General features: G+C 42.6%; 1 protein-coding gene and 1 non-coding gene across 2 annotated transcripts in view; one reads left to right on the top strand and one right to left on the bottom strand.

Annotated features, from left to right (window-relative positions):
- The window catches only part of LOC119928836 (protein FAM169B-like), a 42,660-nt gene extending 19,695 nt beyond the window's left edge, over positions 1-22,965 (bottom strand). Inside the window, exons 1-4 of the mRNA XM_038747350.1 lie at positions 22,896-22,965; positions 21,532-21,665; positions 17,355-17,454; positions 3,196-3,281 (exon numbers count right to left, since the gene is read on the bottom strand). Of these exons, the coding sequence (XP_038603278.1) occupies positions 3,196-3,281; positions 17,355-17,454; positions 21,532-21,665; positions 22,896-22,965 (390 nt within the window). The remainder of the gene's footprint in view (positions 1-3,195; positions 3,282-17,354; positions 17,455-21,531; positions 21,666-22,895) is intronic.
- On the top strand, positions 11,846-11,982 carry LOC119929295. Its single transcript, XR_005451427.1, has one exon. It is a non-coding gene; the product is annotated as a small nucleolar RNA SNORA7 (small nucleolar RNA).
- Positions 22,966-24,870: the final 1,905 nt, after the last annotated feature.

Genomic DNA, 24,870 nt, shown 5'->3' with positions numbered 1-24,870 from the left:
CCCAGGTAAACAAAGCAGCATCCTGATCCTTATTGTTTGGAATGTGTTACACAAGCAAAGCAATGAAATCATCTCTTCCACCTAATTTTCCTGTTCCAGTTGATACCACCAACCATTCTCCCAGTCTCTCGAACCTGCAACCTAGTGCCGATCCTTGATTCCTTTTTCTCCTTCGACTCTACATTCAGCCTGTTACTAAATCTTATCAGATTTTTCCTCACCAATATTTCCCAGGATCTATACCTTCTTCTCCAACCAAATGATTACCATCATAATCAAGGTAATTGTCATATTCCAGCATAGTTAAAACACCAGCTTTCTCACTCAGTCTCCCTCCCTCTAGCCTTTCTCCTCTCCAGCACGAACTTCATTTCACTCTCTGGATTACTTTCCTAAAATGGGGTTCTGCACGTCTCCCCCGTCTCCATAAACCTCCACAGGTTACCCCTTCCTGTTGGCATTAAGCAGTACTGCCTGGACATTGGGTTTAAAGTGATCCATAAGTGCTTAGTACAGTGCTCTGCACACAATAAGTGCTCAATAAATATGATTGAATGAATCCATAAATTCTCTTCCTCCTTCCTATCCATTCTTCTTCTACTACAACCTACTTTACTCTCTTTGCCATTTGTCAGCTGTGCGACCTTGGCCAAGTCAATTAACTTTTCTGTGCCTCAGTTTCCTCATCTGTAAAATGGGGATTAAAACCTACTCAATCCTGCTTGGACTGTGAGCCCCATGTGGACAGGGATTATGTCCAACCTGATGATCTCAAATTTACCCCAGCATTTAGTAAAGTATTTGGTCTCAGTAAGTCCTTAACAAATACCACCATTATTATTATTATTATTTTTTGTTACCCTCAAGCTACCCTGAGTCTTTTTTCTCATCCTTCTGCCACCATCTAGCTCATACCTTTCCCTCTTCCTGGAACTCTCTCCCCTTTCAAATCTGACAAACCTCAACTCTCCCCAAGTTCATAGCCCTCTTATAATCATATCTCCAAGACTCCTTTTCCTGATTGATATCTAATGTCCCTGGATCATATTCCCCAAATGACACTGCTACAATTGTATGTCACTTAACTACTGATGTGCTCACAAACTGTTAGCACATATGTCCCTATCATACATACTTTATCACATAAGCACAAACTTATTTACTTAACAGTCTTTCCTTCTTTATCCTTCCCGTAAATATTTTAGTGCCTGTCTCTCTGCCAAGGCTATAAGTTTCTTGAGGGCAGAGATCATGTCTGTTTCCTGCATTCACCCAAATCTTTAGTGCGGTGCTTGTTACAGAGTATGTACTCGATAATTATAGGTAGATTTGACAATGTCAAGATTGGAAAACTGTATACTCCTACTTTTAGGAGTCTATAAGATATACTTTGTCCATGGTGATGGTGACATTATTTGTTAAGCACTTACTATATGCCAAGTTCTGCACTGGGGTAGATATAGCATAATTGGGTTGAATACAGTCCCTGTCCCACATGGGACTCTCAGTCTAAGTAGGAGGGAGGACACATATTTTTAATGGTATTTGCACCAGGCACTGTACTAAGCACTGGGGTAGATACAAGATAATTAGGTTGGACACAGTCTCTGTCCCACTTGGGGCTCACTGTCTTAATCCCCATTTTACAGATGAGGTAACTGAGGCACAAAGTAGTTAAGTGACTTGCCAAAGATCACACAGCAGACAAGTGACAGGATTGGGATTAAAACCCAGGTCCTTCTGACTGCAAGGCTCTTGCTCTAACCATTAGCTCATTCTGCTTCTCTGTACTGAATTGAATACTGAATGCACATATTGCATGCCCATTTTACAGATAAGGAAACTGAAGGCCCGATAAGTGAAGTAACTTGCCTAAGTTTACATAGCCGGCAAATCAAGGAGTCAGGAATAGAACTGGATTGGGAGACCCAGAGAAGGCAGCAGAGGGTACTAATCAATCAATCAATCAATAGTATTTATTGAGCACTTACTGTGTGCAGAGCACTGTACTAAGCGCTTGGGAAGTACAAGTTGGCAACCTATAGAGACAGTCCCTACCCAACAGTGGGCTAGTGAGAAAAACTGTGGTATTTGTTGAGCACAAACTTTCAGACAGAACTACCACCATCAAACTTTATGTCCATAAGAAGCATCTTCTACACCCTACAGGTGGCTTCATCCTACTTTCCAAAGGGAAATAGTTAAGACCCCCCCAGAGAGAATGATACTAAACTGATCTCTGGCCTCAATCAATCAAGCAACCAGTGATATTTATTGAGCACATGCTTTGTACAGAGTACTGTACTAAGCACTTGGGAGAATACAGTGCACTTGGTAGACACAATCCCTCCTCTCAAGGAGCTTACAATCTACTGGCTCAAGCCACTGCCCAGTAGGGCTGCCTTTCCCTCCAGTCCCCTGCTTATGTCAGTCAAAGGGTCACCCTTTCCAGGCTCAGAGAATCATGCTTTACCTCCTGGCAGAGGGAAAGATTCTTTCATTCCAGAAACTGACCCCAACAAATAGGTCCCCTAATTCATTCACTCAATCGTATTTATTGAGCGCTTACTGTGTACAGAGCACTGAACTAAGTGCTTGGGAAGTACAAGTTGGCAACATATAGAGACAAGCTCACAGTCTTAACAATGATGATGGTAGCTGTTAAGCACTTACTATGTGCCAGACACTGTACTGAGCTCTAGAGTTAAGGGGAGGGGAATACAAGCAAATCAGGTTGGATACAGTCCCTGATCCCTTTTGGAGCTCACAGTCTTAATCCCCATTTTACAGGTGAGGGAATTGAGGTCCAGAGAAATGAAGCAACTTGCTCAAGGTCACACAACAGAGGAGTGGTAAAGCTGGGAGTAGAACCCAGGTCCTTTTGACTCCCAGTCCCATGCTCTAGCCACTCAGCAGCACTGCGTCTCTTCTCAATGCCCTGCCTTGGGCTAACTGCATCGTTTCCCCCTAAGTAGCAGCATCTAGAGAGGTGCAAAGGAAATGAACATCCCAAATCACAAATGGAAAACTTTATAAAGATCCACTGCGCCCCCCAGAAAGTAGACAGTCATGCTGGAAGAAGACAAAAAAAAATTACACTTTTAATGAAGTTTCGGTTCTGAGAATATGGGAACTTCATATTCTGTTCATATTCATGAGCATTTGTAATGTTGTTCTAAAAACAGGTCTTCTAACCTTAATCAGCCCTTCTCTAGCAGGATCAGATGTTTTCATGATATCTTCTATTGGCCACCAGGAATGATTCAGGTAAACTGCCAAAACTGGAGAGAAACCAGACAGGGGTGATTCAGCAAGCAAATTCAGCCTCAAGGAAGCAATTTAATCACAGAGCTACTGGTGACTGCCAAAGAAAGATTGCTAGCTATGAAATGGATACTGATCAACTCCCTTCTCAGGCCCCCAGTTCCTCCCCCTCCTCCTTCCCTCACCCCCAATGATCTGGCCTCCTACTTCATTTACAAAATTAAATCCATCAGGTCCGACCTCCCCAAAGTCACTCCCCCCCTTCTCCAACCCCCCGGCTCTCAACACTCTCTGCTACTCTCCCATCCTTCCCAGAAGTATCCTCAGAGGAGCTCTCCTCCCTCCTCTCAAGTGCTACTCCAGCCACCTGTGCTTCTGACCCCATTCCCTCTCATCTCATGAAATCTCTCACTCCATCCCTTCTCCCCTCCTTAACTTCCATCTTCAACCGCTCACTCTCCAAGGGTTCCTTCCCCTCTGCCTTCAAACATGCCTATGTCTCTCCCATCCTAAAAAAAACCCTCTCTTGACCCCACCTTACCTTCTAGTTATCGCCCCATATCCCCTTGAACGAGTTGTCTATACACGCTGCCTCGAATTCCTCAACAACTCTCTCCTTGACCCCCTCCAGTCTGGCTTCTGTCCCCTACATTCCACGGAAACTGCCCTCTCAAAGGTCACCAATGACCTCCTGCTTGCCAAATCCAACAGCTCCTACTCTATCCTAATCCTCCTCGACCTCTCGGCTGCCTTAGACACTGTGGACCACCCCCTTCTCCTCAACACGCTATCCGACCTTGGCTTCACAGACTCCGTCCTCTCCTGGTTCTCCTCTTATCTCTCCAGTCGTTCATTCTCAGTCTCTTTTGCAGGCTCCTCCTCCCCCTCCCATCCCCTTACTGTGGGGGTTCCCCAAAGTTCAGTGCTTGGTCCCCTTCTGTTCTTGATCTACGCTCACTCCCTTGGTGACCTCATTCGCTCCCATGGCTTCAACTATCATCTCTATGCTGATGACACCCAGATCTACATTTCTGCCCCTGCTCTCTCCCCCTCTCTCCAGGCTCGCGTCTCCTCCTGCCTTCAGGACATCTCCATCTGGATGTCTGCCCGCCACCTAAAACTCAACATGTCCAAGACTGAACTCCTTGTCTTCCCTCCCAAACCCTGCCCTCTCCCTGACTTTCCCATCACTGTTGACAGCACTACCATCCTTCCCATCTCACAAGCCCGCAACCTTGGTGTCATCCTCGACTCCGCTCTCTCATTCACCCCTCACATCCAAGCCGTCACCAAAACCTGCCGGTCTCAGCTCCACAACATTGCCAAGATCCGCCCTTCTCTCTCCATCCAAACCGCTAACCTGCTAGTTCAAGCTCTCATCCTATCCCGTCTGGACTACTGCATCAGCCTTCTCTCTGATCTCCCATCCTCATGTCTCTCCCCACTTCAATCCTTACTTCATGCTGCTGCCCGGACTGTCTTTGTCCAGAAACACTCTGGGCATGTTACACCCCTCCTCAAAAATCTCCAGTGGCTACCAATCAATCTGCGCATCAGGCAGAAACTCCTCACCCTCAGCTTCAAGGCTCTCCATCACCTTGCCCCCTCCTACCTCACCTCCCTTCTCTCCTTCTACAGCCCAGTCCGCACCCTCCACTCCTCTGCCGCTAATCTCCTCACCATGCCTCGTTCTCGCCTGTCCCACCATCGACCCCCGGCCCATGTCATCCCCCTGGCCTGGAATGCCCTCCCTCCTCACATTCGCCAGGCTAGCTCTCTTCCTCCCTTCAAGGCCCTACTGAGAGCTCACCTCCTCCAGGAGGCCTTCCCAGACTGAGCCCCTTCCTCTCCCCTTCATCCCCCTCTCCATTCCCCCAACTTACCTCCTTCCCTTCCCCACAGCACCTGTATATATGTATATATGTTTGTACATATTTATTACTCCATTTATTTATCTTACTTGTACATATATATTCTATTCATTTTATTTTGTCAGTATGTTTGGTTTTGTTCTCTGTCTCCCCCTTCTAGACTGTGAGCCCACTGTTGGGTAGGGACTGTCTCTATGTGTTGCCGACTTGTACTTCCCAAGCGCTTAGTACAGTGCTCTGCACACAGTAAGCGCTCAATAAATATGATTGATTGATTGATAAACATTCAAAGCACCTGGAAAAAAATGACTTCTAAATTCAGTCAGGATCCTCACCAGATAACAGTCAGTGAGTCAGTCTTATTTATTGAGTGCTTACTGTGTACGGAGCATTGCATTAAGCACTTGGGAGAGTACAATATAACAATAAACAGGCACATGCCCGGCCCACACAAGCTTAGAGTCTAATCCCACTGTCTCTTGCAAGCAATCTGGTTAGAAAAAGACAGCTCCAAATAGTCTTCGAGTGGATAATGAAAAGATAGTAGCAGTAGTAGCAGCAAGAGAAGCAGCGTGGCTTAGTGGAAAGACCATGGGCTTGGAAGTCAGAGGTTGTGGGTTCTAATTTTGGCTCAGCCACTTGTCAGCTGTGTGACTCTGGGCAAGTCCTTCCACTTCTCTGTGCCTCAGTTACCTCATCTGTAAGATGGGGATTAGACTAAGTGCCACATGGGACAAACTGATTACCTTGCATCTATCCCAGCACTTAGAACAGTGCTTGGTACATACTAAGCGATTAACAAATACTATCATTATTATTAGCAATGGTATTTACTGATTGTCACTGCATGCAATTTCACTGTATTAAGCTCTTAAGGTCATTCAAAACTACCTCATTCTGGTTGGACCACTGGATGACTGTGATTGTTGAATTAATTTACTAATACTGCAAGGAGCACTGCAGTTTTACCTGAATCTCTAATCCAACAGAGCCAACCTAAAAAGTTCTGATTTCATGTACCCCATTTGTTCATGGTGTTATTGTTTTTATAAGATTTAGTAAGACATTGATATTTATATGCCCTTACTCTAACATAATTCTCCACCTACAGAATGCAAAGTCCATAACCTAATGCATGGATATCTATATACCAGAACATATCTTTAATCTGATAGACGAGTACACACTAGCTGATGAAGCACTTTAGGACAGAAGAATATATATTTTTATTACATAAAATATTTTCCACTAACTATACTCCTTCCCTATGTTATTCGTGAGGCCCATAGAGTAAGGATTGCTTTTTTTCCTGACATTATAATGGGAATTAATAAAAGTTGTTCTCATTGTTACTCATTCCATCAAACAAGAAAATATATTATGATTGAGTTTCATGTAATGCTTTATAGCTTCCCATTGCTCTGTAGAGCAGTGAATAATTTTGAAAGTTAATACTCCAAAATGGACTTCACTATTTAAAGAAATTAATTTCTGTTGACAGACATTCAGCAATAAAGACCCTGAAGTCCAAACATATTGAACAACTCAAAAAGCATTAATCAACCTGCTCAACAAACCCTTGGAAACAGAACCAGTATTTTGCACTACTCTGGGTCTTGCTCAATGATGTGCATAGGTGAGTGATTATATTTATGGTGTAGTGGATAGAGCACAGGCCTGGGAATTAGAAAGTCATGGGTTCTAATCCTGCCTGTGCTACTTGTCTGCTGTGTGGCCTTGAGCAATTCACTTAATTTCTCTATGATTCATTTACCTCATCTGTTAAATGGGGATGGAGCCCCACGTGGGACAGGGACTGAATTTAACCCAATTTGCTTGTATCCACCCCGATGCTTATTACAGTGCTTGGCATATAGTAAGTACTTAAACACCACAATTATTATTATTATTATTATTATCGCTCTCTAACACACATTGCACAAGGTCAATCTTGACATACACGTGACATGGAAAAGATTGTGGGTTATACATTAGTATTATCAGTGATGTTTACACACAGATAATTTTCTTTTGTGTTCAAATAATGACATTCATTAAGTGTGAGCTGTAAGTGAGGCTAATAGTAAGGGGCTGAAGTGCCACTTCCACACCACGCACATATAAATATGGCCCTTTGCTGTACTGTTGCATTTGTCATCAACAGATCTTGGTGCCATTTTTGTTTCTCTTTGATGTCATGATGCCTCCCAAATCCTCAGTTCCAAGACAGTCCCCCCACTTCGACTGTTGCACACCAGGCTCATCTGCCTTTGCTGCTGTCTCTCCCCATCCTGAAAGCACTTACAAGTGTAACCTATATACCCTATTACTTAAGCACTAAATTATGCCCTCGTCCCCTTTTCCTTTTTCCACCTACTGGTAAATTATTTTAGCATCTATCTACATCACTAGATTGCAAGCTTTTGATGGCAGTGATCATGTCAACTAATTTGATTATACCTTTCCAAATACTAAATATGGTGTTCCACACAAAAAAGGCACTTAACAAATATGATTTATTATTAACGCTTTTGCTTCTCTGTGTCTTTAAAGAATTTCTTCTGTCCACTTCTTTACAGTTACCTCATTTCAGCTCACTTATCTTTCAGCCAAATGGGAATTTGGAAGGAAGTGGGCTCAAACATAATATTGAGGATCACTTTCAGGGGGTGGCTACCAATTACTCCTTCTCAGCCTAAGACACAACACATGACATTTTATCAAATTCAGTACCAGTGAGTTTTCTTTTGTCTCTCTATCAGGGATGAGAGAATGAGAAATGCCTCTGGCCTCACATAAGACCTGAGGAGACAAAAAAAAAATGCAATTCTAACTAATCTTGATGAATCACCAAAGAAAGAAGAAAGTGGAGAGTCACCCACAAAGTAAAAAAGGGGCAAAAAAAGTTACACAGATAAGAAATGGACGATGACTGCATAGCTGTATCCACTGTAGTAAAACAGCAGGTTGTCAGAGTGGACTATGAGCAAATATGAGTCAGAAGTAGAGTTATTCAAAATGTACATATACTACTGTAATACATTGAAAGGAGAATGGCACCCAAGAATCATGAGTGCCCTTCCACTGTACTTGTCGCTGGACAGGTTCCCTGGAATTGGTGATTACTTTGATGTCTGTAAGCTCACAGTGGACAAGAAACTTGATTGCCAACTCAGTTGTACTCTCCCAAGTAATCTGCATCTCCTAAGTGCTCAGTAAATACCACTGATGATATCTATATGTTGAAATGATGTGGAGAAATTGGAGAGGATCCAGACAGCTTAAATCAAAGCTAGTGAACTCAGCTATAAGGAAGCACAGTCAAGGTGATAAAACACTAGAACAGACTGTGAACTCTCAATCACTAAACTAGGGTGTTAGTGGCTAGGGGTGATTTAGCTGTTTACCTGCCTAGAAGTATGGGATCAAAGCGAATAGCCTTGAGATCCTTCCCAGATGATCCCATTTCATTTGTTTGTCCTGGAGACCACCAATTGGCCCATAATGATAGGATTTTAAGCTCCTAAAAGCTCAGGTTATTTCTTAGTTAATACAGTACTATGAAAAGCAAATTTAGGTATGTACTGGAGTGTAATTTTAGAGTGAACAGTAGAAGAAAAAGTCATAACAATTATACATGCCAAACTTTAACACTAGGTCTAATTCCTTAAATAGTATTCGATGACTGAAAACTTTCAAGGAGGCATCTGATGCATTCTTCGGCATTTACCCTTGCCATTCTTCCTTTCCAAGTACATGCTGCCACTGTTCCCACTCACATCCAAAAAAAAAAAAAAAAGGTAGGAAAAGGGGGAGCTCCTTGAGAACAAAGTGATATGACATCCCTCCACATGCAAACAACACATAGGGGAAAAACTGGAAACGCTCTGGCGGCAGATGACACAAAAACATTCCAAGGAATTGCATGACTTTTATGCAACATTCACTGAGCTATTCAATAATTTAAGGAGAAGGAAAAAAAACATGTTCGTTGACATAGCAACTGTCACATCACATTACTCGGGCTTCCATTTCCATACGGATGCCTTCCTTAAAGAAAAACACTTCCCAGATTGCAAGGGAATTTATGCACTTTTTTTTTATAAAGTTGGAGGAAACATCTGGTTCACAGTAAACGTGTTTGGGCTTCCCGGGTTTTTTTCATGCCATATTTTCCCCCCCAAAGCAAAATCTTTCACAAGTTGTTGCAGGCCTAACTTTCATGTAGGTGAGTTTCTCCTCACCTACGCCCTCCCACCTTGCCTTTGCCACAGGATTCCTGTGAATAAAGGAGAAAAGGGGAATACGTGGAACAGCTGGTAATTGTGGGAAATGTAAAATGTCCTAAAGCATTCCTTCTTGGAATGATCACAGAGATACAACAAAAACATCTTCAGTGATGTGGAATTAAATAAGTTTCTAAACAAGCTGCAGTTGCAATTATGTAAGATTTTCTCCTGAAGTCATATGAGGAAAGGATCACCCCAACACCGCCCCCCACCACCGACCCCAATTCCCCTACTAATGACCAGAGCTGCTTTTGATTTGCAATTTTACATTTGCCACACACTGAACATTCCTAACTATATACGTAGCATGTTTCTACTTGCATTTGGCATTTAAGAAGCACCTTCGCTTACACGTACACAAGAAATAAACTGGAATTTCAGACAGTACCCGGCATATGGTCTCCTCCATGCATCTTTTGTTTTTGGCTAATTGAGCCATGAATCTGCATCCATTTTCTCTTAGGTTTGAACTGCAACGTTGTTTTTGCAATGAGCACAACTTCTGTGAGAAAGGACATGAGTGTCCCCTCCATTTGCACTACAACACCTCTGTCTCCTCTGTCCCCTGACCCTTAATAATAATAATAATAATAATAATGGCATTTATTAAGCACTTACTTTGTGCAAAACACTGTTCTAAGCGCTGGGGAGTTTAAAGGTGATCAGGTTGTCCCACGTGGGCTCACAGTCTTAATCCCCATTTTACAGATGAGGTAACTGAGGCACAGAGAAGTTAAGTGACTTGCCCGAAGTCACACAGCTAACAAGTGGCAGAGCTGGGATTTCAACCGATGACCTCTGACTCCAATGCCCGGGCTCTTTCCACTGAGCCATGACCCTCTGTGCTCCAGTTTTTTCCCTTTTCTAGATAATAATACTTGTGATATTTGTTAACAATAATTACAATAATTGTGGTATATGTTAAGCGCTTACTATGTGCCAAGCACTGTACTAAATTCTGGGGTGGATTCAAGCAAATTGGGTCAGACACAGTCCCTACCCAACATGGGGCTCACAATCTCAATCCCCATTTTACAGATGAGGGAACTGAGGCATAGAGAAGTGAAGTGACTTGTCCAAGGTCACACAGCAGACATGTGGCAGAGCTGGAATTAGAACCCATGACCTTCTGACTCCTAGGTCCATGTTCTATCCACTACACCATGCTGCTTCTCCAGTGGCAGCATGAGTCAAGTGCTTACTATGTGCCAGGCACTGCAGTAAACTGCACTTGGGCAGGTACAAGATAATCTAATCAAACACAGTCACTGTCCCAGGAAGGATTCACAGTCTAAGGGGCAGAATAGATTTTTAATGGTATTTAATTATATTCAATGGGTATTTGTTAAGGGCTTGCTGTGTGTCAGGCACATAGCAGTGTGGTCTAGTGGATAGAGCGGACTCCCAGGCCTGGAAGTTGGACCAACCTGGGTTCTAATCCCAGCTCCACTACTTGATGCTGTTTGAGCCTAGGCAAGTTGCTTAACTTCTCTGTGCCTCAGTAACCTCATCTGTAAAGTGGAGATTAAGACTGTGCGCTCTATGTGGGACCAGGACTGTGTCCAAACCAATTATCTTGCATTTACCATAGAGCTTAGTACAGCGCCTGGAACAAAGTTAGTGCTTAAGAAATAACAATAACCACAACACTGTTCTAAGTATGGGGGTAGATACAAAATAATCAGGTCAGACCCAATCCCTGTCCCATATGGGGTTCACAGACCAAGAGCAAGAGCAGGTATTGAGTCCTCATTTTGCATTTGAGGAAACTGAGGCCCAAGGAAATTAAATGAGTTGCCCAAGGTCACACAGCAGATTTATGTCAGAGCCGGAATTAGAACCCAGATCCTCTGAGTCCCAAGGCCATGCCCTTTCTACTAGGCCATTCTGCTTCCCATTTTACAGCAGAAACTTAGCCAGAGGGAAGTCAAGTGATTTGCCCAAGGTCACACCACAGGCAAGTGTTGAAGCTAGGATTAGAACTCAGATCCCCTGAGTCCTAGGCCCATGCTCTTTCTACTAGACCATGCTGCCTCCCAACTAAATTAACCCTAGGGACAGCTGCTTTTGAGCTGTCCAGTTTTCCCTTCCTGTTTGTGGCACTACCACCCTGCCCCAGCCAAAGCTCTGAGGACATAGGCAGGGATGGGGGAATGGACAGTGGCAGCAGTGACACCATCCTGGTCTGTCTCCATTCCCCATTCCCACAACTTTGGCTAGGACAGGGAAGTGGGGGTGAGGGAGAGGTGGGGTGCTGCATTTGGCTATGCAGGCTGAATGCCTCACACTCTGCAGTTGTGGAGGCTGGCATAACAGAGTTAGCTCTTAAAAAAGGAAAAAGAGAAAGGAGCATGGGAAATGAAATAATAACAATAATAATAATAATTGGGCTATTTGTTAAATGCTTATTATGGGTCAGGCCCCCTCTCAGGATCGCAACTGGAGAGTTTGCAGTACTCCACCAGTCTCGGCTAGGGAGGGAGATTCAAGCATATACATACCCATTCCATTTCTAGCTTGGGCAGTGGCTAGCGAGTGGGAGGCAATCTGCTACAAGTCAAAACTCACTGTGCTGAGCAGCAAGGCATGGGAGAGAGTTGAGAGCAGAGACTCAAGTTTATTGCATGGAAGGAGGCAATGGTAAACAAGTTCCATATCTTTAATCAAGAAAACTCTATGGATACACTACCAGAACAATGGCAGATGAAGGTGGTGCATTCTGAGAGAGACATGTCCACGGAGTCACTATGGGATGGAGACGACTCAACAGCGTAAAGACAAGACAAATGTGCCAGGTGGTGGGGTGGATACAAATGGGTACAGCCAATCAGGGTGGAAGCAGTCCTTGTCCCGCATGGGGCTCACAATATCAATCTCAATCCCCATTTTACAGATGAGGTAACTGAGGCACAGAGAAGTGAAATGACTTGACCAAGGTCACAGATAAGTGGAGGATCTGGTATTAGAACCCATGACCTTCTGACTCTTAGGTCCGGGTTTTATCCACTATCTACTACTCAGAGATCTTGGTTTGGTATCATTCATTCATTCACTCAATAGTGTTTATTGAGTGCTTACTGTGTGCAGAGCACTGTACTAAGTACTTGGAAAGTACAATTCGGCAACAGATAGAGACAATCCCTATGCAACAACAGGCTCACGGTCTAGAAGGGGGCGACAGACAACAGAACGAAACAAGTAGACAGGGTCGGGTGGAAGAGAGATGTGAAAATCTCAGGGAAAAGCTAAGAGTTTGGAGGGGACAGGAAGAGAATTGATTTATCTGCAGTTGATTGGAGGTAATATTTTCGGGGGGAGACAGAGGAGACAAACATGTTGGGCTAAGTCAGAAAATACAGCAGGACATAGCCATTAGGTGCTCACCTCTTCAGGTGAATGTAACTCAGGGTAATTAATGGTAACCTAATCATCTTTTCTACCTTCCTCTCCCAAATTTATCTCTGCCATGTTTCAGGCACTCATTCATACATCCATTCAGTCTCACCATTCAGGTATTCTCACATTTAGGGGTGCAGAGAAAAGTTCTAAAACCCTTGAAATGAACAGCAGATCATTCTTATGTACTTTGCTTAAAATTCTCAAAAGGAAGGTTGAAATGCTGCATTATAGTACTTATGTCTTGAACCAAATCCTGGCTAGTGTTAACTACTTGCATCAGGGAACTTACAATTAGAGATGTTTTTCATTTGCTCTCAGGGCTTTCGGAAGTAGCTGTGATGAGTACCATGAACATATCAATAATTAAGTTGTATACATTCCACATACTTACTGAATGGCTCTTGGCTTTTTCATTTCCTGTTTCTGTGTGGCCATAGTACGCATAACTTTTATAATAAAATTAAAAACAAAGGCCCTTAAACAGTCTGCAATGTTGAAGTTAAGTTCACTTTTTTTGGAGGGGAGGGTGGTGGCAAAAACATGAAAGGCTACTCAAACTTTGACATGTCTCAATTAAAAAATGCCCTTATGAAAGCCCTCTTCTATGCCTTCATCACGTACTATTTTTTAAAGTGTGTGTTGTTAATATGTTTGCTTTTTCTAAACCATGAAAAAAATCAAACAACAAAATAACCTGCCACGTTGAAAAAAACCTTTGGAAACCATACAGGGTTACTAGGTCTAAGAAAAGCCCATAGGAAAGTTTTCTAAAGCTCGTGAATATTTATTAGGGAGCACATTCTTGAGAACAAAAAAAAATAGAGTATTATGTAAAGATACAAAACATATTTATAAAAGTCAGTCATGTGTTTACATTATGTAAATCCTTGGGAAAGACCGCTAAAATTTAATTAAATATCTTGAAAGCAGGGATTTGCACATTTTGGTAAAATCATCCATCATATGATGTTTTTGAAGTTTTTCTGCTCTCTCCCCAAAACACAGTTCCTGCATACTTCACTCTGTGTTTGCTCTCCAGATTTTACAGTACCAAAGAGCACAAATGTATTTTACACTTAGAAATTCCAAACTTTGGAATAGAGCAGAAAAATTTGCAACCTTGGGATAGAGCAAACTATTGGGTTGCCTATGTTAACAGCCTACACCCTGAGCAACAGGATAAGCCAGAATTTGAGTATTTCTACACACAGGGCCAAAATCTCCCCATAATTCTACCTTTTAAGACAGTAGCTCCAGGGAAAAGTCTTCCAGGGATTCCAGGGATTATTACTCTATTTATTTATTTATTTATTTTACTTGTACATATCTATTCTATTTATTTTATTTTGTTAGTATGTTTGGTTTTGTCCCTTTTAGACTGTGAGCCCACTGTTGGGTAGGGACTGTCTCTATATGTTGCCAACTTGTACTTCCCAAGCACTTAGTACAGTGCTCTGCACATAGTAAGTGCTCAATAAATACGATTGGTTGAGCAGTGTGGCTCAGTGGAAAAGAGCCCGGGCTTTGGAGTCAGAGGTCATGGGTTCAAATCCCGGCTCCGCCACATGTCTGCTGTGTGACCTTGGGCAAGTCACTTAACTTCTCTGAGCCTCAGTTACCTCATCTGTAAAATGGGGATTAAGACTGTTAGCCCCACGTGGGACAACTTGATCACCTTGTATCCACCCCCAGTGCTTAGAACAGTGCTCTGCACATAGTAAGCACTTAACAAATGCCATTATTATTATTATTGATTGATTGATTCAAAGCTCCAAACGTGTCCAAATTCCCTCTACAGTAAACCAAGCTTGGTTTGACACTCCACTTGGAAGAAGGGAAGACTGTCTCACCACTTCACCAAAACATTCAGTCATCTTGCAAGCTAGACATTAGTTTCACCCTCCAAAGGCAGAAAAATCTCAATGACCAACCAAGCAGGCAATTGATGGTAGCTATTGAGCACTTACTGTGTGCACAGTACTATACTAAGCACTTGGGAGAGCACAATATAAGAGTTGGTAGACATGTTCTGTGATGATAGACACATTCCCTGCCCACAGTGAGCTAACATTCTAGTGGGGGAGACAGACATTAATACAAATAAATTTAAAATACGGACATAAATGCTGTGAGGCTGAGGGTGGGGAGAATACCAAGTGCCTAAAGCGTACAGATCCAAATCAGTCAGTCATATTTATTGAGCACTTACAGTCTGCAGAGCACTATACTAAGCGCTTTGGAGAGTACAATAACAATAAACAGACATATTCACTGCCCACAACAAGCTTACAGTCTAAGAAGGGGAGACAAATGCACAGATGATGCAGAAGGGAGAGGAAATCAGGAAAAAGGCTTAATTGGGGTAGACCTCTTGGAGATTTGACCTTAAGAAAACTCTGAAGTTGGGGAGAGTGGTAATCTGATGTATGTGGAAAAGGAAGTAGATCCAGACAAGACTGAGGAAGTCGGAAAGGGGTCAGTGGTGAGAAAGACAATATCAGGTCACAGTGAGAAAACTGAAACTGAACAAACTGTGTGGGTTGTGTGGAAGGATATCAGTGAGGTAAGGTAAGAAGCCACACGCTGATTGAGTGCTTTAAAGCCTATGGTAAGGAGTTTCTGTTTGATGTGGAGGTGGATGGACAACCACTGGAGGTTCTGGAAGAGCGAGGAGATATGGGCTGAACATTTTTTCAGAAAAGTGATCCAGTCAGCATCCGCGGCATCTTCGTCATCAATGGAATTTATTGAGTGCTTACTATATGTAGATCACTGTACTAAGCACGTAAGAGAACACAATACAATAGAGTTGGCAGACACTTCCCTGCCCACAACAAGAGAAGGAGAGAGACATTAATATAATTTATAATATGTAGTTTAAACAGCAAAATGGCCTAGTGGAAGGAGTACAGGCCTGAGACTTAGGGGATCTTGGTTCTAATGTTGGCTCCTCCACTTGTCTGCTGTGTGACCTTGGGCAAGTCACTTAACTTCTCTGTGCCTCAGTTACCTCATCTGTAAAATGGGGATTAAAACTGTGTGTCACAAGTGGGGCATGGATTTTGTCTAACTTGATTGGCTTGCATCTACCCCCAGCACTTAGTACAGTGACTGACCCATTGTAAGCATTTAACAAATACCATTAAAAACAAAAGTGATAACCTTACCCCAACATCTGTTGAAATATTAACTAATGCCCTAGGATTTGTAACAGTGGGAACACAAGGTGACTGGCTGTGAGGAGAACAAATTGCAAAGCATTTATTTATGCAGCATTGCCCATGCAAAATTTTGACTTCTAAGCACCCTAATATGTCAACCAATCACACTATGGTACTTACTGAACACTTACTGTGTGCCGAGCACTATACAAAGCACTTGGGTAAATACAATATGAGTTGATAGCCACATTCCCTTTCCACAAGGAACTTACAGTCTAGCAGGAGAAATGTGCATTAAAGGTCATATATGTACAAAAGTGCTATGGGGATGAGGATGAGGTGAATATCAAGTATTTAACGGGTACAGATCCAAGTTGTTATGGATTGGGAATGTGTCTGCTAATTCTACTAATTCTTAGTAGTAGCGCTTAGTCCAGTGTTCTACACATAGTAAACACTCAATAAATACCACTGATTGATTGAGAGCAACTAGGGGAACTAAAGGCTTATTTGGGGAAGACTTCCTGAAGGAGACATGATTTTAGTAGGGTTTTGAAGATGGGGAGGGTGGTGTTCGGTCATATAAGAAGGGGGAAGGAGTTTCAGGTCAGAGGGAGGATATGGTCAAAGAGTCAGCAGTAAAATAGAAGAGAAGGAGGTACAGTTAATAGGTTGGGATGAGAGGAGCAAAATGTACAAGTTGGGCTGTAGTAGGAGATCAACCAGGTAAGATAAGAGTAGATGGTTGAGTGTCTTACGGAAAATGGTAAGGAGCTTCCGATGCAGAGGGGGCTGGACAATCATTGGCAGTTTTTAAGGAGATATGGATGGAACCGTTTTTTAGAAAAATGATCTGGGCACCAAATTGAAATTTGGGGTGGAATGGTGAGAGACAGAAGGCCAGGTGGTCAGCAAGGAGGGCATGCATTTAACTAGAAATGGGCCTTTAATGCACAGGCCAGGCATGGCTCAAAATGGAGAGCTGGGACTGTATCACCTTTCCAAGTCCTTCACTCTACAGAACTGAAAGGGCTTCATGAATGGACTGTAATTACAAACAGAGAAACTGAAAGCTAAAGAATCTTAAATGACTTCCTGTGCCTTCATTCAAATCAAAAGGTAAAGGCCAAAGTTCCTCATATGCAGTCCATCATACTACCTAGTAAACAAGGACAATGCTCTGACAATGGTCAATAATGCAACAAAGATGCAATTATGGAAATCACGTATACTACAAATATACCAAGTGACACCTGTCTCTTCATTAAAATATTAAAAGTGGGTGTTCTTAGTCCCTTGGCTATATTACATCTACAATCTGAAATCAAAACTCCCAAGCCTGCTCTTAAAATATATTGACAAATACTAACCTTTCTTTCTGTCTTGGGGATTAACCAAAACCAATATTTTTGAGTTAGGTTCGTCACGGTACACAGGAATGAAGCAAATGGAGAAATCTTCAAGTTTCACCTAAAAAAGGAGAATAACCATTTTTTCATCCATTCCACAAATACTCATAATGTTTAGCCATGGGAGGAACAATCATGCTAACTCATTAACAGATTCATTGGATAGACCATAGTTAAGCTGTTTAAAAAAAATAAAACAATCACTTCCTCTCGACTAAGCCCAAGGAATACTCTAATACCATACCTCATCTCTTTGAAAATGCCAATCTCTCCCTTTTCCAGCTACCAAACTCTTCATTTCTCCCCACTGACTAGAAGGCCCATCTTTTGAAAATACAAAACAGTTTGCAGCAAAAAAAGCCCCCAAAAAACAAAAAAACAGGACTCACACCTTAATTTTTCTTCCACTGTCTACTCTAAAACTAATCGATTAGGAAGTTCATGAACAGCAGTGGGAAGCAGAGAGGCCTATTGTAAAAAGCCCGGGTCTGGTGTCAAAGTAACTGGGTTCAAATCCTACCTCTGCCACTTACCTATTGTGCGACCTTGAACAAGTTACTTAACTTCTCTGGGCCTCAGTTTCCTCATCTGCAAAATGGGGATTAAATACTTTCACTCCTTCCCTCAGACTGTGAGCCCCATGTGGGGCAGGGATTGCATCTGACCTGATTACCTTATCTCCATCCCAATGCTTAGTACAGTGCTTGTAACATTGTAAACATTTAAATTATATTATTATTACCATCAAGATTTTAACATCTTTGAGAGCAAGAACCAAGTCTATTTACTGTGTTGTACTCTCCCATGAGCTAAACTTTTCCAAAAACCTCAAGTCCATCAGTCCTTCTAGTTTCTGAATTCTCCCAGCCAGCAAACCAGTTCTTTGCATAAGCCCCACCTGTACCAAATAGAAAATGGCATAATTCTTTCACAATACTGCAAATGACTTGTGTTACTTATCTGCCTCTCCACCAAATGCAGCATTTCCTGTTTCAGCCCCTGAAAAGTTAAGATTTAGCTCATGCATAGGAACCGACTTAAAAGAGATAATACTGTTTGGATTTTTTTTGTTTGCCTCCCTCAGCCCCATTGCACTTATATATCAATCAATCAATCAATCAATCGTATTTATTGAGCGCTTACTATGTGCAGAGCACTGTACTAAGCACTTGGGAAGTACAAATTGGCAACACATAGAGACAGTCCCTACCCAACAGTGGGCTCACAGTCTAAAAGGGGGAGACAGAGAACAGAACCAAACATACCAACAAAATAAAATAAATAGGATAGAAATGTACAAGTAAAATAAATAAATAAATAAATAAATAAATAGAGTAATAAATATGTACAACCATATATACATATATACAGGTGCTGTGGGGAAGGGAAGGAGGTAAGATGGGGGGATGGAGAGGGGGACGAGGGGGAGAGGAAGGAAGGGGCTCAGTCTGGGAAGGCCTCCTGGAGGAGGTGGGCTCTCAGCAGGGCCTTGAAGGGAGGAAGAGAGCTAGCTTGGTGGAGGGGCAGAGGGAGGGCATTCCAGGCCCCGGGGATGACGTGGGCCGGGGGTCGACGGCGGGACAGGCGAGAACGAGGTACAGTGAGGAGATTAGCGGTGGAGGAGCGGAGGTTGCGGGCTGGGCAGTAGAAGGAGAGAAGGGAGGTGAGGTAGGAGGGGGCGAGGTGATGGAGAGCCTTGAAGCCCAGGGTGAGGAGTTTCTGCCTGATGCGCAGATTGATTGGTATATATACATATCTGTAATTTATTTATACTACTGTCTGCCTCCCCCTCTAGACTGTAAACTCATTATGGACAAGGAATGTGTCTACCAACTCTGGAATAGTGTTCTACGCACAGGAAGTGCTCAATAAGTCCGACTGACCGGTTGATTGACTCTCACTGCAGAAGAGACACACAGGACACTACTGGCAGGGAATGTGCCTTTCTTATCATTTGTGTCATCTGTGGATGATATGATTTTTTTCCTACCCATAAGCCAAAACATCATTAACAATACTGTGGAGGGACCAGGCTTTTACTGCTGTAGTCAGTGGTCAGTTCTTCCCATAATAAATCCTGTTTTGTGATTTTTGAGAGTTTTGGGTTTTTTAGAAAAGGAAACTACACAGCCAGTTGCACTTAGGAGGAAGGTTTCTTATGTATGGTCCCTATGGATTCATGTGCAGTATCATCTTGTTGCTTTACAGATCATCAAGACCCATGCAGCTCTTTGCATTTTCATCTGTAAAGGTTCCTAGAAAAATGGATTCACATTTCCTGAAAGCGCAAGTATTTTTTAAAGGTTAATTTGGTAGGACCCTGTCCAAGTGGAAATTTTTTTTTAAAGTAAAGCCTATTTGTTGTTCGAGGCTGAGATGTACAGGACACACAAGATCTCCCCAGTCTCCTCCATTCGTGGCTAAAAAGGTCTCACATCTCAGCTTGGGAGACAAAGACCAGTGACTTTGGAGGTAGGGAATGGCCTCACCTTAAACAGAGCTCTTTGAAGCTCCGAGCTACATTAAATGCCACATGGAACATGTGACGTCAAAACTGGCTTTAAAAAGGGAACTAAAAACTATCTATTTTTAGAAACCTCTATAAAATTCTTAGAATGTCTTTTAATGTTTTTCAGTCACAACTTTGCCATTCATGGTAGCTGTGCTATTTTGTGGTACTGTGGCCAATGACATTAAAATGAACTCATTACATCCAGAATATTGCAAATAATGTTTATGGTTAAAGCCACAAAGAGGAGAGCCCTCCGAAATTAAGGGTGGAGCTTGCTTCATCCTCAAGCGACTCTGCCACCTAGATTTTAGGCAAGCAGCTCAGCCAGTGTTACCCATACCCAACGTTTCCTCCCCTCAACCTTCTCAAATTCACTCAATCATTCAATCCTATTTACTGAGCGCTTACTGTGTGCAGAGCACTGTACTAAGCTCCTGGAAAGTACAATTCAGCAACAAATAGGCTCACAGTCTCAAAGGCCCAAATGGGTGAACATACAGAAACTCTGCCACGGCAAGTTAAGAACTCTATAAGAGATTTTAGCATGGATTTCTTCTTTTATGGACTCGTTCTGTGTCAGTTTAGCAAGTTAGAAGTTGGCTCACTAGAGGGCACTCCAAGAGTGTCATGTTCTTAGCCTCCCTTCCCAGGCAAACAACGTGAAAGCTTACCCCATGTGAACTGGCTCCTTCTGGGAATGACTACAAAATATTTGTTTCCAAAATTGCAAGGAAGCCACACTGTAAGTTGCACAAACCATTGTTTTAATTAACTCTGGGAGGGCTCCAGTACAGTGAAATAAAATCGTATCTTGATCAGCCAAACTTTTGAGTCTTTCAGAAGTAGCTCCAGCTGTTACGACAGTAATCATCTCCGATAAGAATCTGTATGTCTGGACTCTTATACATTCAAAACTAAGATCGCTCTGGGGAAAGAAAACTCAACTGGTGCCTAGAAAGGAAATGGACTAGTTTGTGGTAATAGTAGAGAAAAAAAAGCAAACCTTCCTTATGCCTCTAATGCAGAACATAACTAATGCACTCTTTCCATAAGATGTGAAATATTCCCAATGCTGAAGCATTTTATTATCCTTATACAGAAACTCACTAATAAATCAATAGCCAGATTGGGATTTTCCTAAACTTTCCAGCATCCTGAGATTGGAACTGACACAAATAAGCTTCCAGCTGCTCTCTATCACTTTAAAACTTGTTCTTCCACTTCCATGAGGGAGCATAGTCACCCCATGCTCAGTGATCTGGGATTTGTGGTACATCCACCACAGAGTGGTTGTTTTATTGTGGGTGGGAACTCTAACACCATCACATGTCCTCCTCATTCCCCCTTACAGTCATTATGAGGGAATGGGAAGGCTCCCAAGAAGGGGGTAACATCCAGATGTAGCCGGGATTCAACAAAAAATAATACGGTCTATCTTTCTCCCCCTCTAGATTGTAAGCTCTTTGTGGGCAGGGTATGTGTCTGCTTATTGTTTTATTGTTCTGTCCCAAACACCTAGTATAATGCTCTGCAGAAAGTAAGCGTTCAATAAATATTATTGACTGACAATACACAACCTTGGTCCTTGCCCTAGAAAATGGCATGTAAGGAACTTAATAGCATTACCTTCTGTCCAGCAAACACTAGGCAGAATTCTGGAGAAGTAGCATTGCGCTCTCCAAGCTTTGAATAGTAGACTTCTGCGGCTTCCTGCATCTTTTGAGCATTATCTTCCAAAGTATCTACTGGGTAAGAGAGGGCTAAAGAGAAAACACACAAGAATCTAGATTTACTTCCGTTAGGAGTAGAGTAGATGTCAGGGCTGAAAAGAGACAAATCTTTCATTGGGTCTTCATAAATAGTCTTTACTTGGGAAAAAGAGAAGAGTACATCATCATCAATTGTATTTATTGAGCGCTTACTATGTGCAGAGCACTGTACTAAGCACTTGGGAAGTACAAATTGGCAACATATAGAGACAGTCAACAGTGGGCTCACAGTCTAAAAGACATGAGTACATGACGGAATAAAGAAGGAACCACATTAACCAGGAAGATTTTGAGTTGTATACATTTTTTTCCAGGGATGCCTGCAGAAAACAGAGCGTTCTATTCAAGGGAGAAATTTCTACAGTAATCTAAGAATAAAGTGGGAGGGCTAACTCACCATTTCTTACTATTTGGACTAAAGTACAAGCTTCCTTTTATCTCTCGGTCTTTAATTCTACCATCCAAATTCAGCCTATTTACTTTTTGATTTACAGAATTTCTCCCTCTAGTCATCTCCAGTAATCATATTAGTCATCATTCTAGATCAATCAGTCAAAAGTGTTTTTGAGTAGTTACTGTGTGCAGAGCACTGTACTAAGTGCTTGGGAGAGGACAATGCAATGACACATTTCCTGCCCATAACAAGCTTACTCTATCTACTAGATTGAATTTACTGAATTCTTTCTGTGTATGGAACACTGTACTAAGCATTTGTGAGAGTACAATACAACAGGGCTTATAGATACGGTCCCTGCCCCCCAAAAGCTTACAATCTAGAGAGAGGGATGGAAGACATTAAAATAAATACATAAATGGCAGGTGTGAATTTAAGTAATGTGGGGCTGAGGGTGGGGTGAATATCATATGCTTCAAGGGTAAAGATCCAAGTGCAAGGTAAAAGGGAAGAAGTCTGATGATTACTTTCAGCCCAAAAGCAGCACTGCCTTCTAACTCCACTTCACCTCTACAACTCAGGAGCCCCACTGCAGAAACTGACAGGGCTCAGGTTTTTGGACAAGGAGTAGGCTTAGCTCACTAAGCCAGCCATGCATTTCAGTTCAAAAATGGCTAAAGGCTGCAAAAAAATGGTACTGTCCCAAAAAACCTTTTTTGGCTCCTCTTAGATGTAGCAGGACCCTCACAAAATGTAACATATACACAAGCTTGAAGAAATGCAGTGCTATTCCCGAGAATCATATGTTTTTATTTAATTGGACTCACCCTCACCACTTCTTTTTCCTCTGACATCCTGGGCCTTTCTGTGCCAGTGGCTATCTATATGGCTGTCCATACTGAGCCTCCAGTTCAATTTCTTCACCTTCCTGGACCTCTCTTTCCCTTTGGCCCATTAGTATGACATAAGCATCAATTGGTAAGGTGCAGGAGTTAGAGCCCCACAACTACCACGGGGCATGGACAACCCCCAACACCATCTTTTTCGTGAGTTTGTCATCCAGTCCCTGACAATAATTATCCAAACAAAAATTTCCACCACCTAGCGCCCCATGTCAAAGACTGGTCTTGTAGCTTCCATTTTAGGATCCAGTATTAAAATGTATTTGGTGCACATTAGTATCTAATGAAAACACATGTAGGAACAAAAGTATCCCCTGATTCAAACCAAGCAGCTAAGAAGGGAGAGAATGAAGCTTCCTGTTGTTCCAATAATGGACTCACTCCAAATCTTCTAGACTGTAAGCCCAGTGTGGGCAGAGAGTGTCTGTCTTTATTACTGAGTTGTACTTTCCAAGCACTTACTACAGTGCTCTGCACACAGTAAGCGCTCAATAAATCCGATTGAATGAATGAATGAATCCACCCTATAACAAGTAGCCATGAAAAGATAATTTAACATTCTGTAAATGTTGGAATGGCTCCTCACAAATACACCCATTTATGCCTACTTGCCTTCCCCACTAGAATGTAAACTTAATGAGGGCAGTAATCCCATTTTCCATTTCTTTTGCACATCCCTCAATGCCTCAGAGCATTTAACACACAAGTACTGAAGTACTGTTGATATGGATATTGAGAATTGGTGATGAGACTGAAGTGCGGGTGCCTTAAATGTCACCCATAAAGACAAAAAATATTCCAGCCTTCTCAGCATGCTTACCTTCCAGGAGAAACCCAAGGACAAAAACGAATTAGATCCACCGCCTCAGCATTCTAAATAGTCAAGTAAATGGTGGTGTTGGGACAAGCTCTCCTAAGACAGGGGCCCTAGGAACTTTGCTACTAGGAAGGAAAGTATGATTTGTCCTCTGTCCCTCCCAATTTTCCCACATCCCTGCCTTCCTTTTTGGGTGGGACCAGAAGTTCAGCAGCAGGGGAAAGAGCTGGAAATCGGGAAGCCATCCCAATCTCTGGCACTGAGCACTTTATAACGAAGATTGGTCTGGGCATCAGAGTACAGATGCCTTCTTTTCAAGACTACCTGGATGAAAACCAGACAGGCGGCAGCCTTAATTGTAACTTGCCTTTGGCAAGAGGTAATTTGTATAGCTGCTTTACATGTTTCAAAGAAACACCTCTACAGGCAACATTTTAAATTGACAATCCTCAAAGCAAAACAAATTCTTGACTGGGTTAACGAGTGGCGAGGGCGATCCCCCAACTCCAACCTAGACCAGGCAGGTGCACATCCACAAGCAGACACCCCATGCCCCCATCGCTACCCTGATCTCCATAAAGCCTGACACATTCATTCAATCATATTTGAGTGCTTACTGTGTGCAGAGCACTGTACTAAGTGCTTGGGAAGTGCAAGTTGGCAACATATAGAGATGGTCCCTACCCAACAATGGGCTCACAGTCTAGAAGACTGTGATACATGAATATTATTCATGGTCTCCTGTATCCTGACTGGGATGAAGCCAGCCCTGGGCAAAGCTTCCTTCTGCATTCTGTTCATGCCGAGAGAGGATAAAATCCACAGGCTGCCACAGCCTGGCCTGAGCAGCTGCGTGTTAGGGGTAGCCACACCCCGGCTCCCTCACCGCACCCACCATGTCAACTGCAGGGTCGATCTCAACTGCCTTGCCCAGCAGGTCTGTCAGGTGCTTCTCAGTGGTTCATAAAAGTTCAACAGGGAGGAGCTGGTTCTTTGCTAGGCCCTCCCATAGCATATTTCCACTAGGACAGCAGCTTGGCCTTGCGAAAGGTATATGGGCCTAAGAGTCAGAGAACCTAGGTC

Source organism: Tachyglossus aculeatus, chromosome 5 (genome assembly GCF_015852505.1).
Source record: "Tachyglossus aculeatus isolate mTacAcu1 chromosome 5, mTacAcu1.pri, whole genome shotgun sequence".
NCBI lineage: Eukaryota > Metazoa > Chordata > Mammalia > Monotremata > Tachyglossidae > Tachyglossus > Tachyglossus aculeatus.
This window is presented reverse-complemented; position numbering and strand designations above follow the sequence as displayed.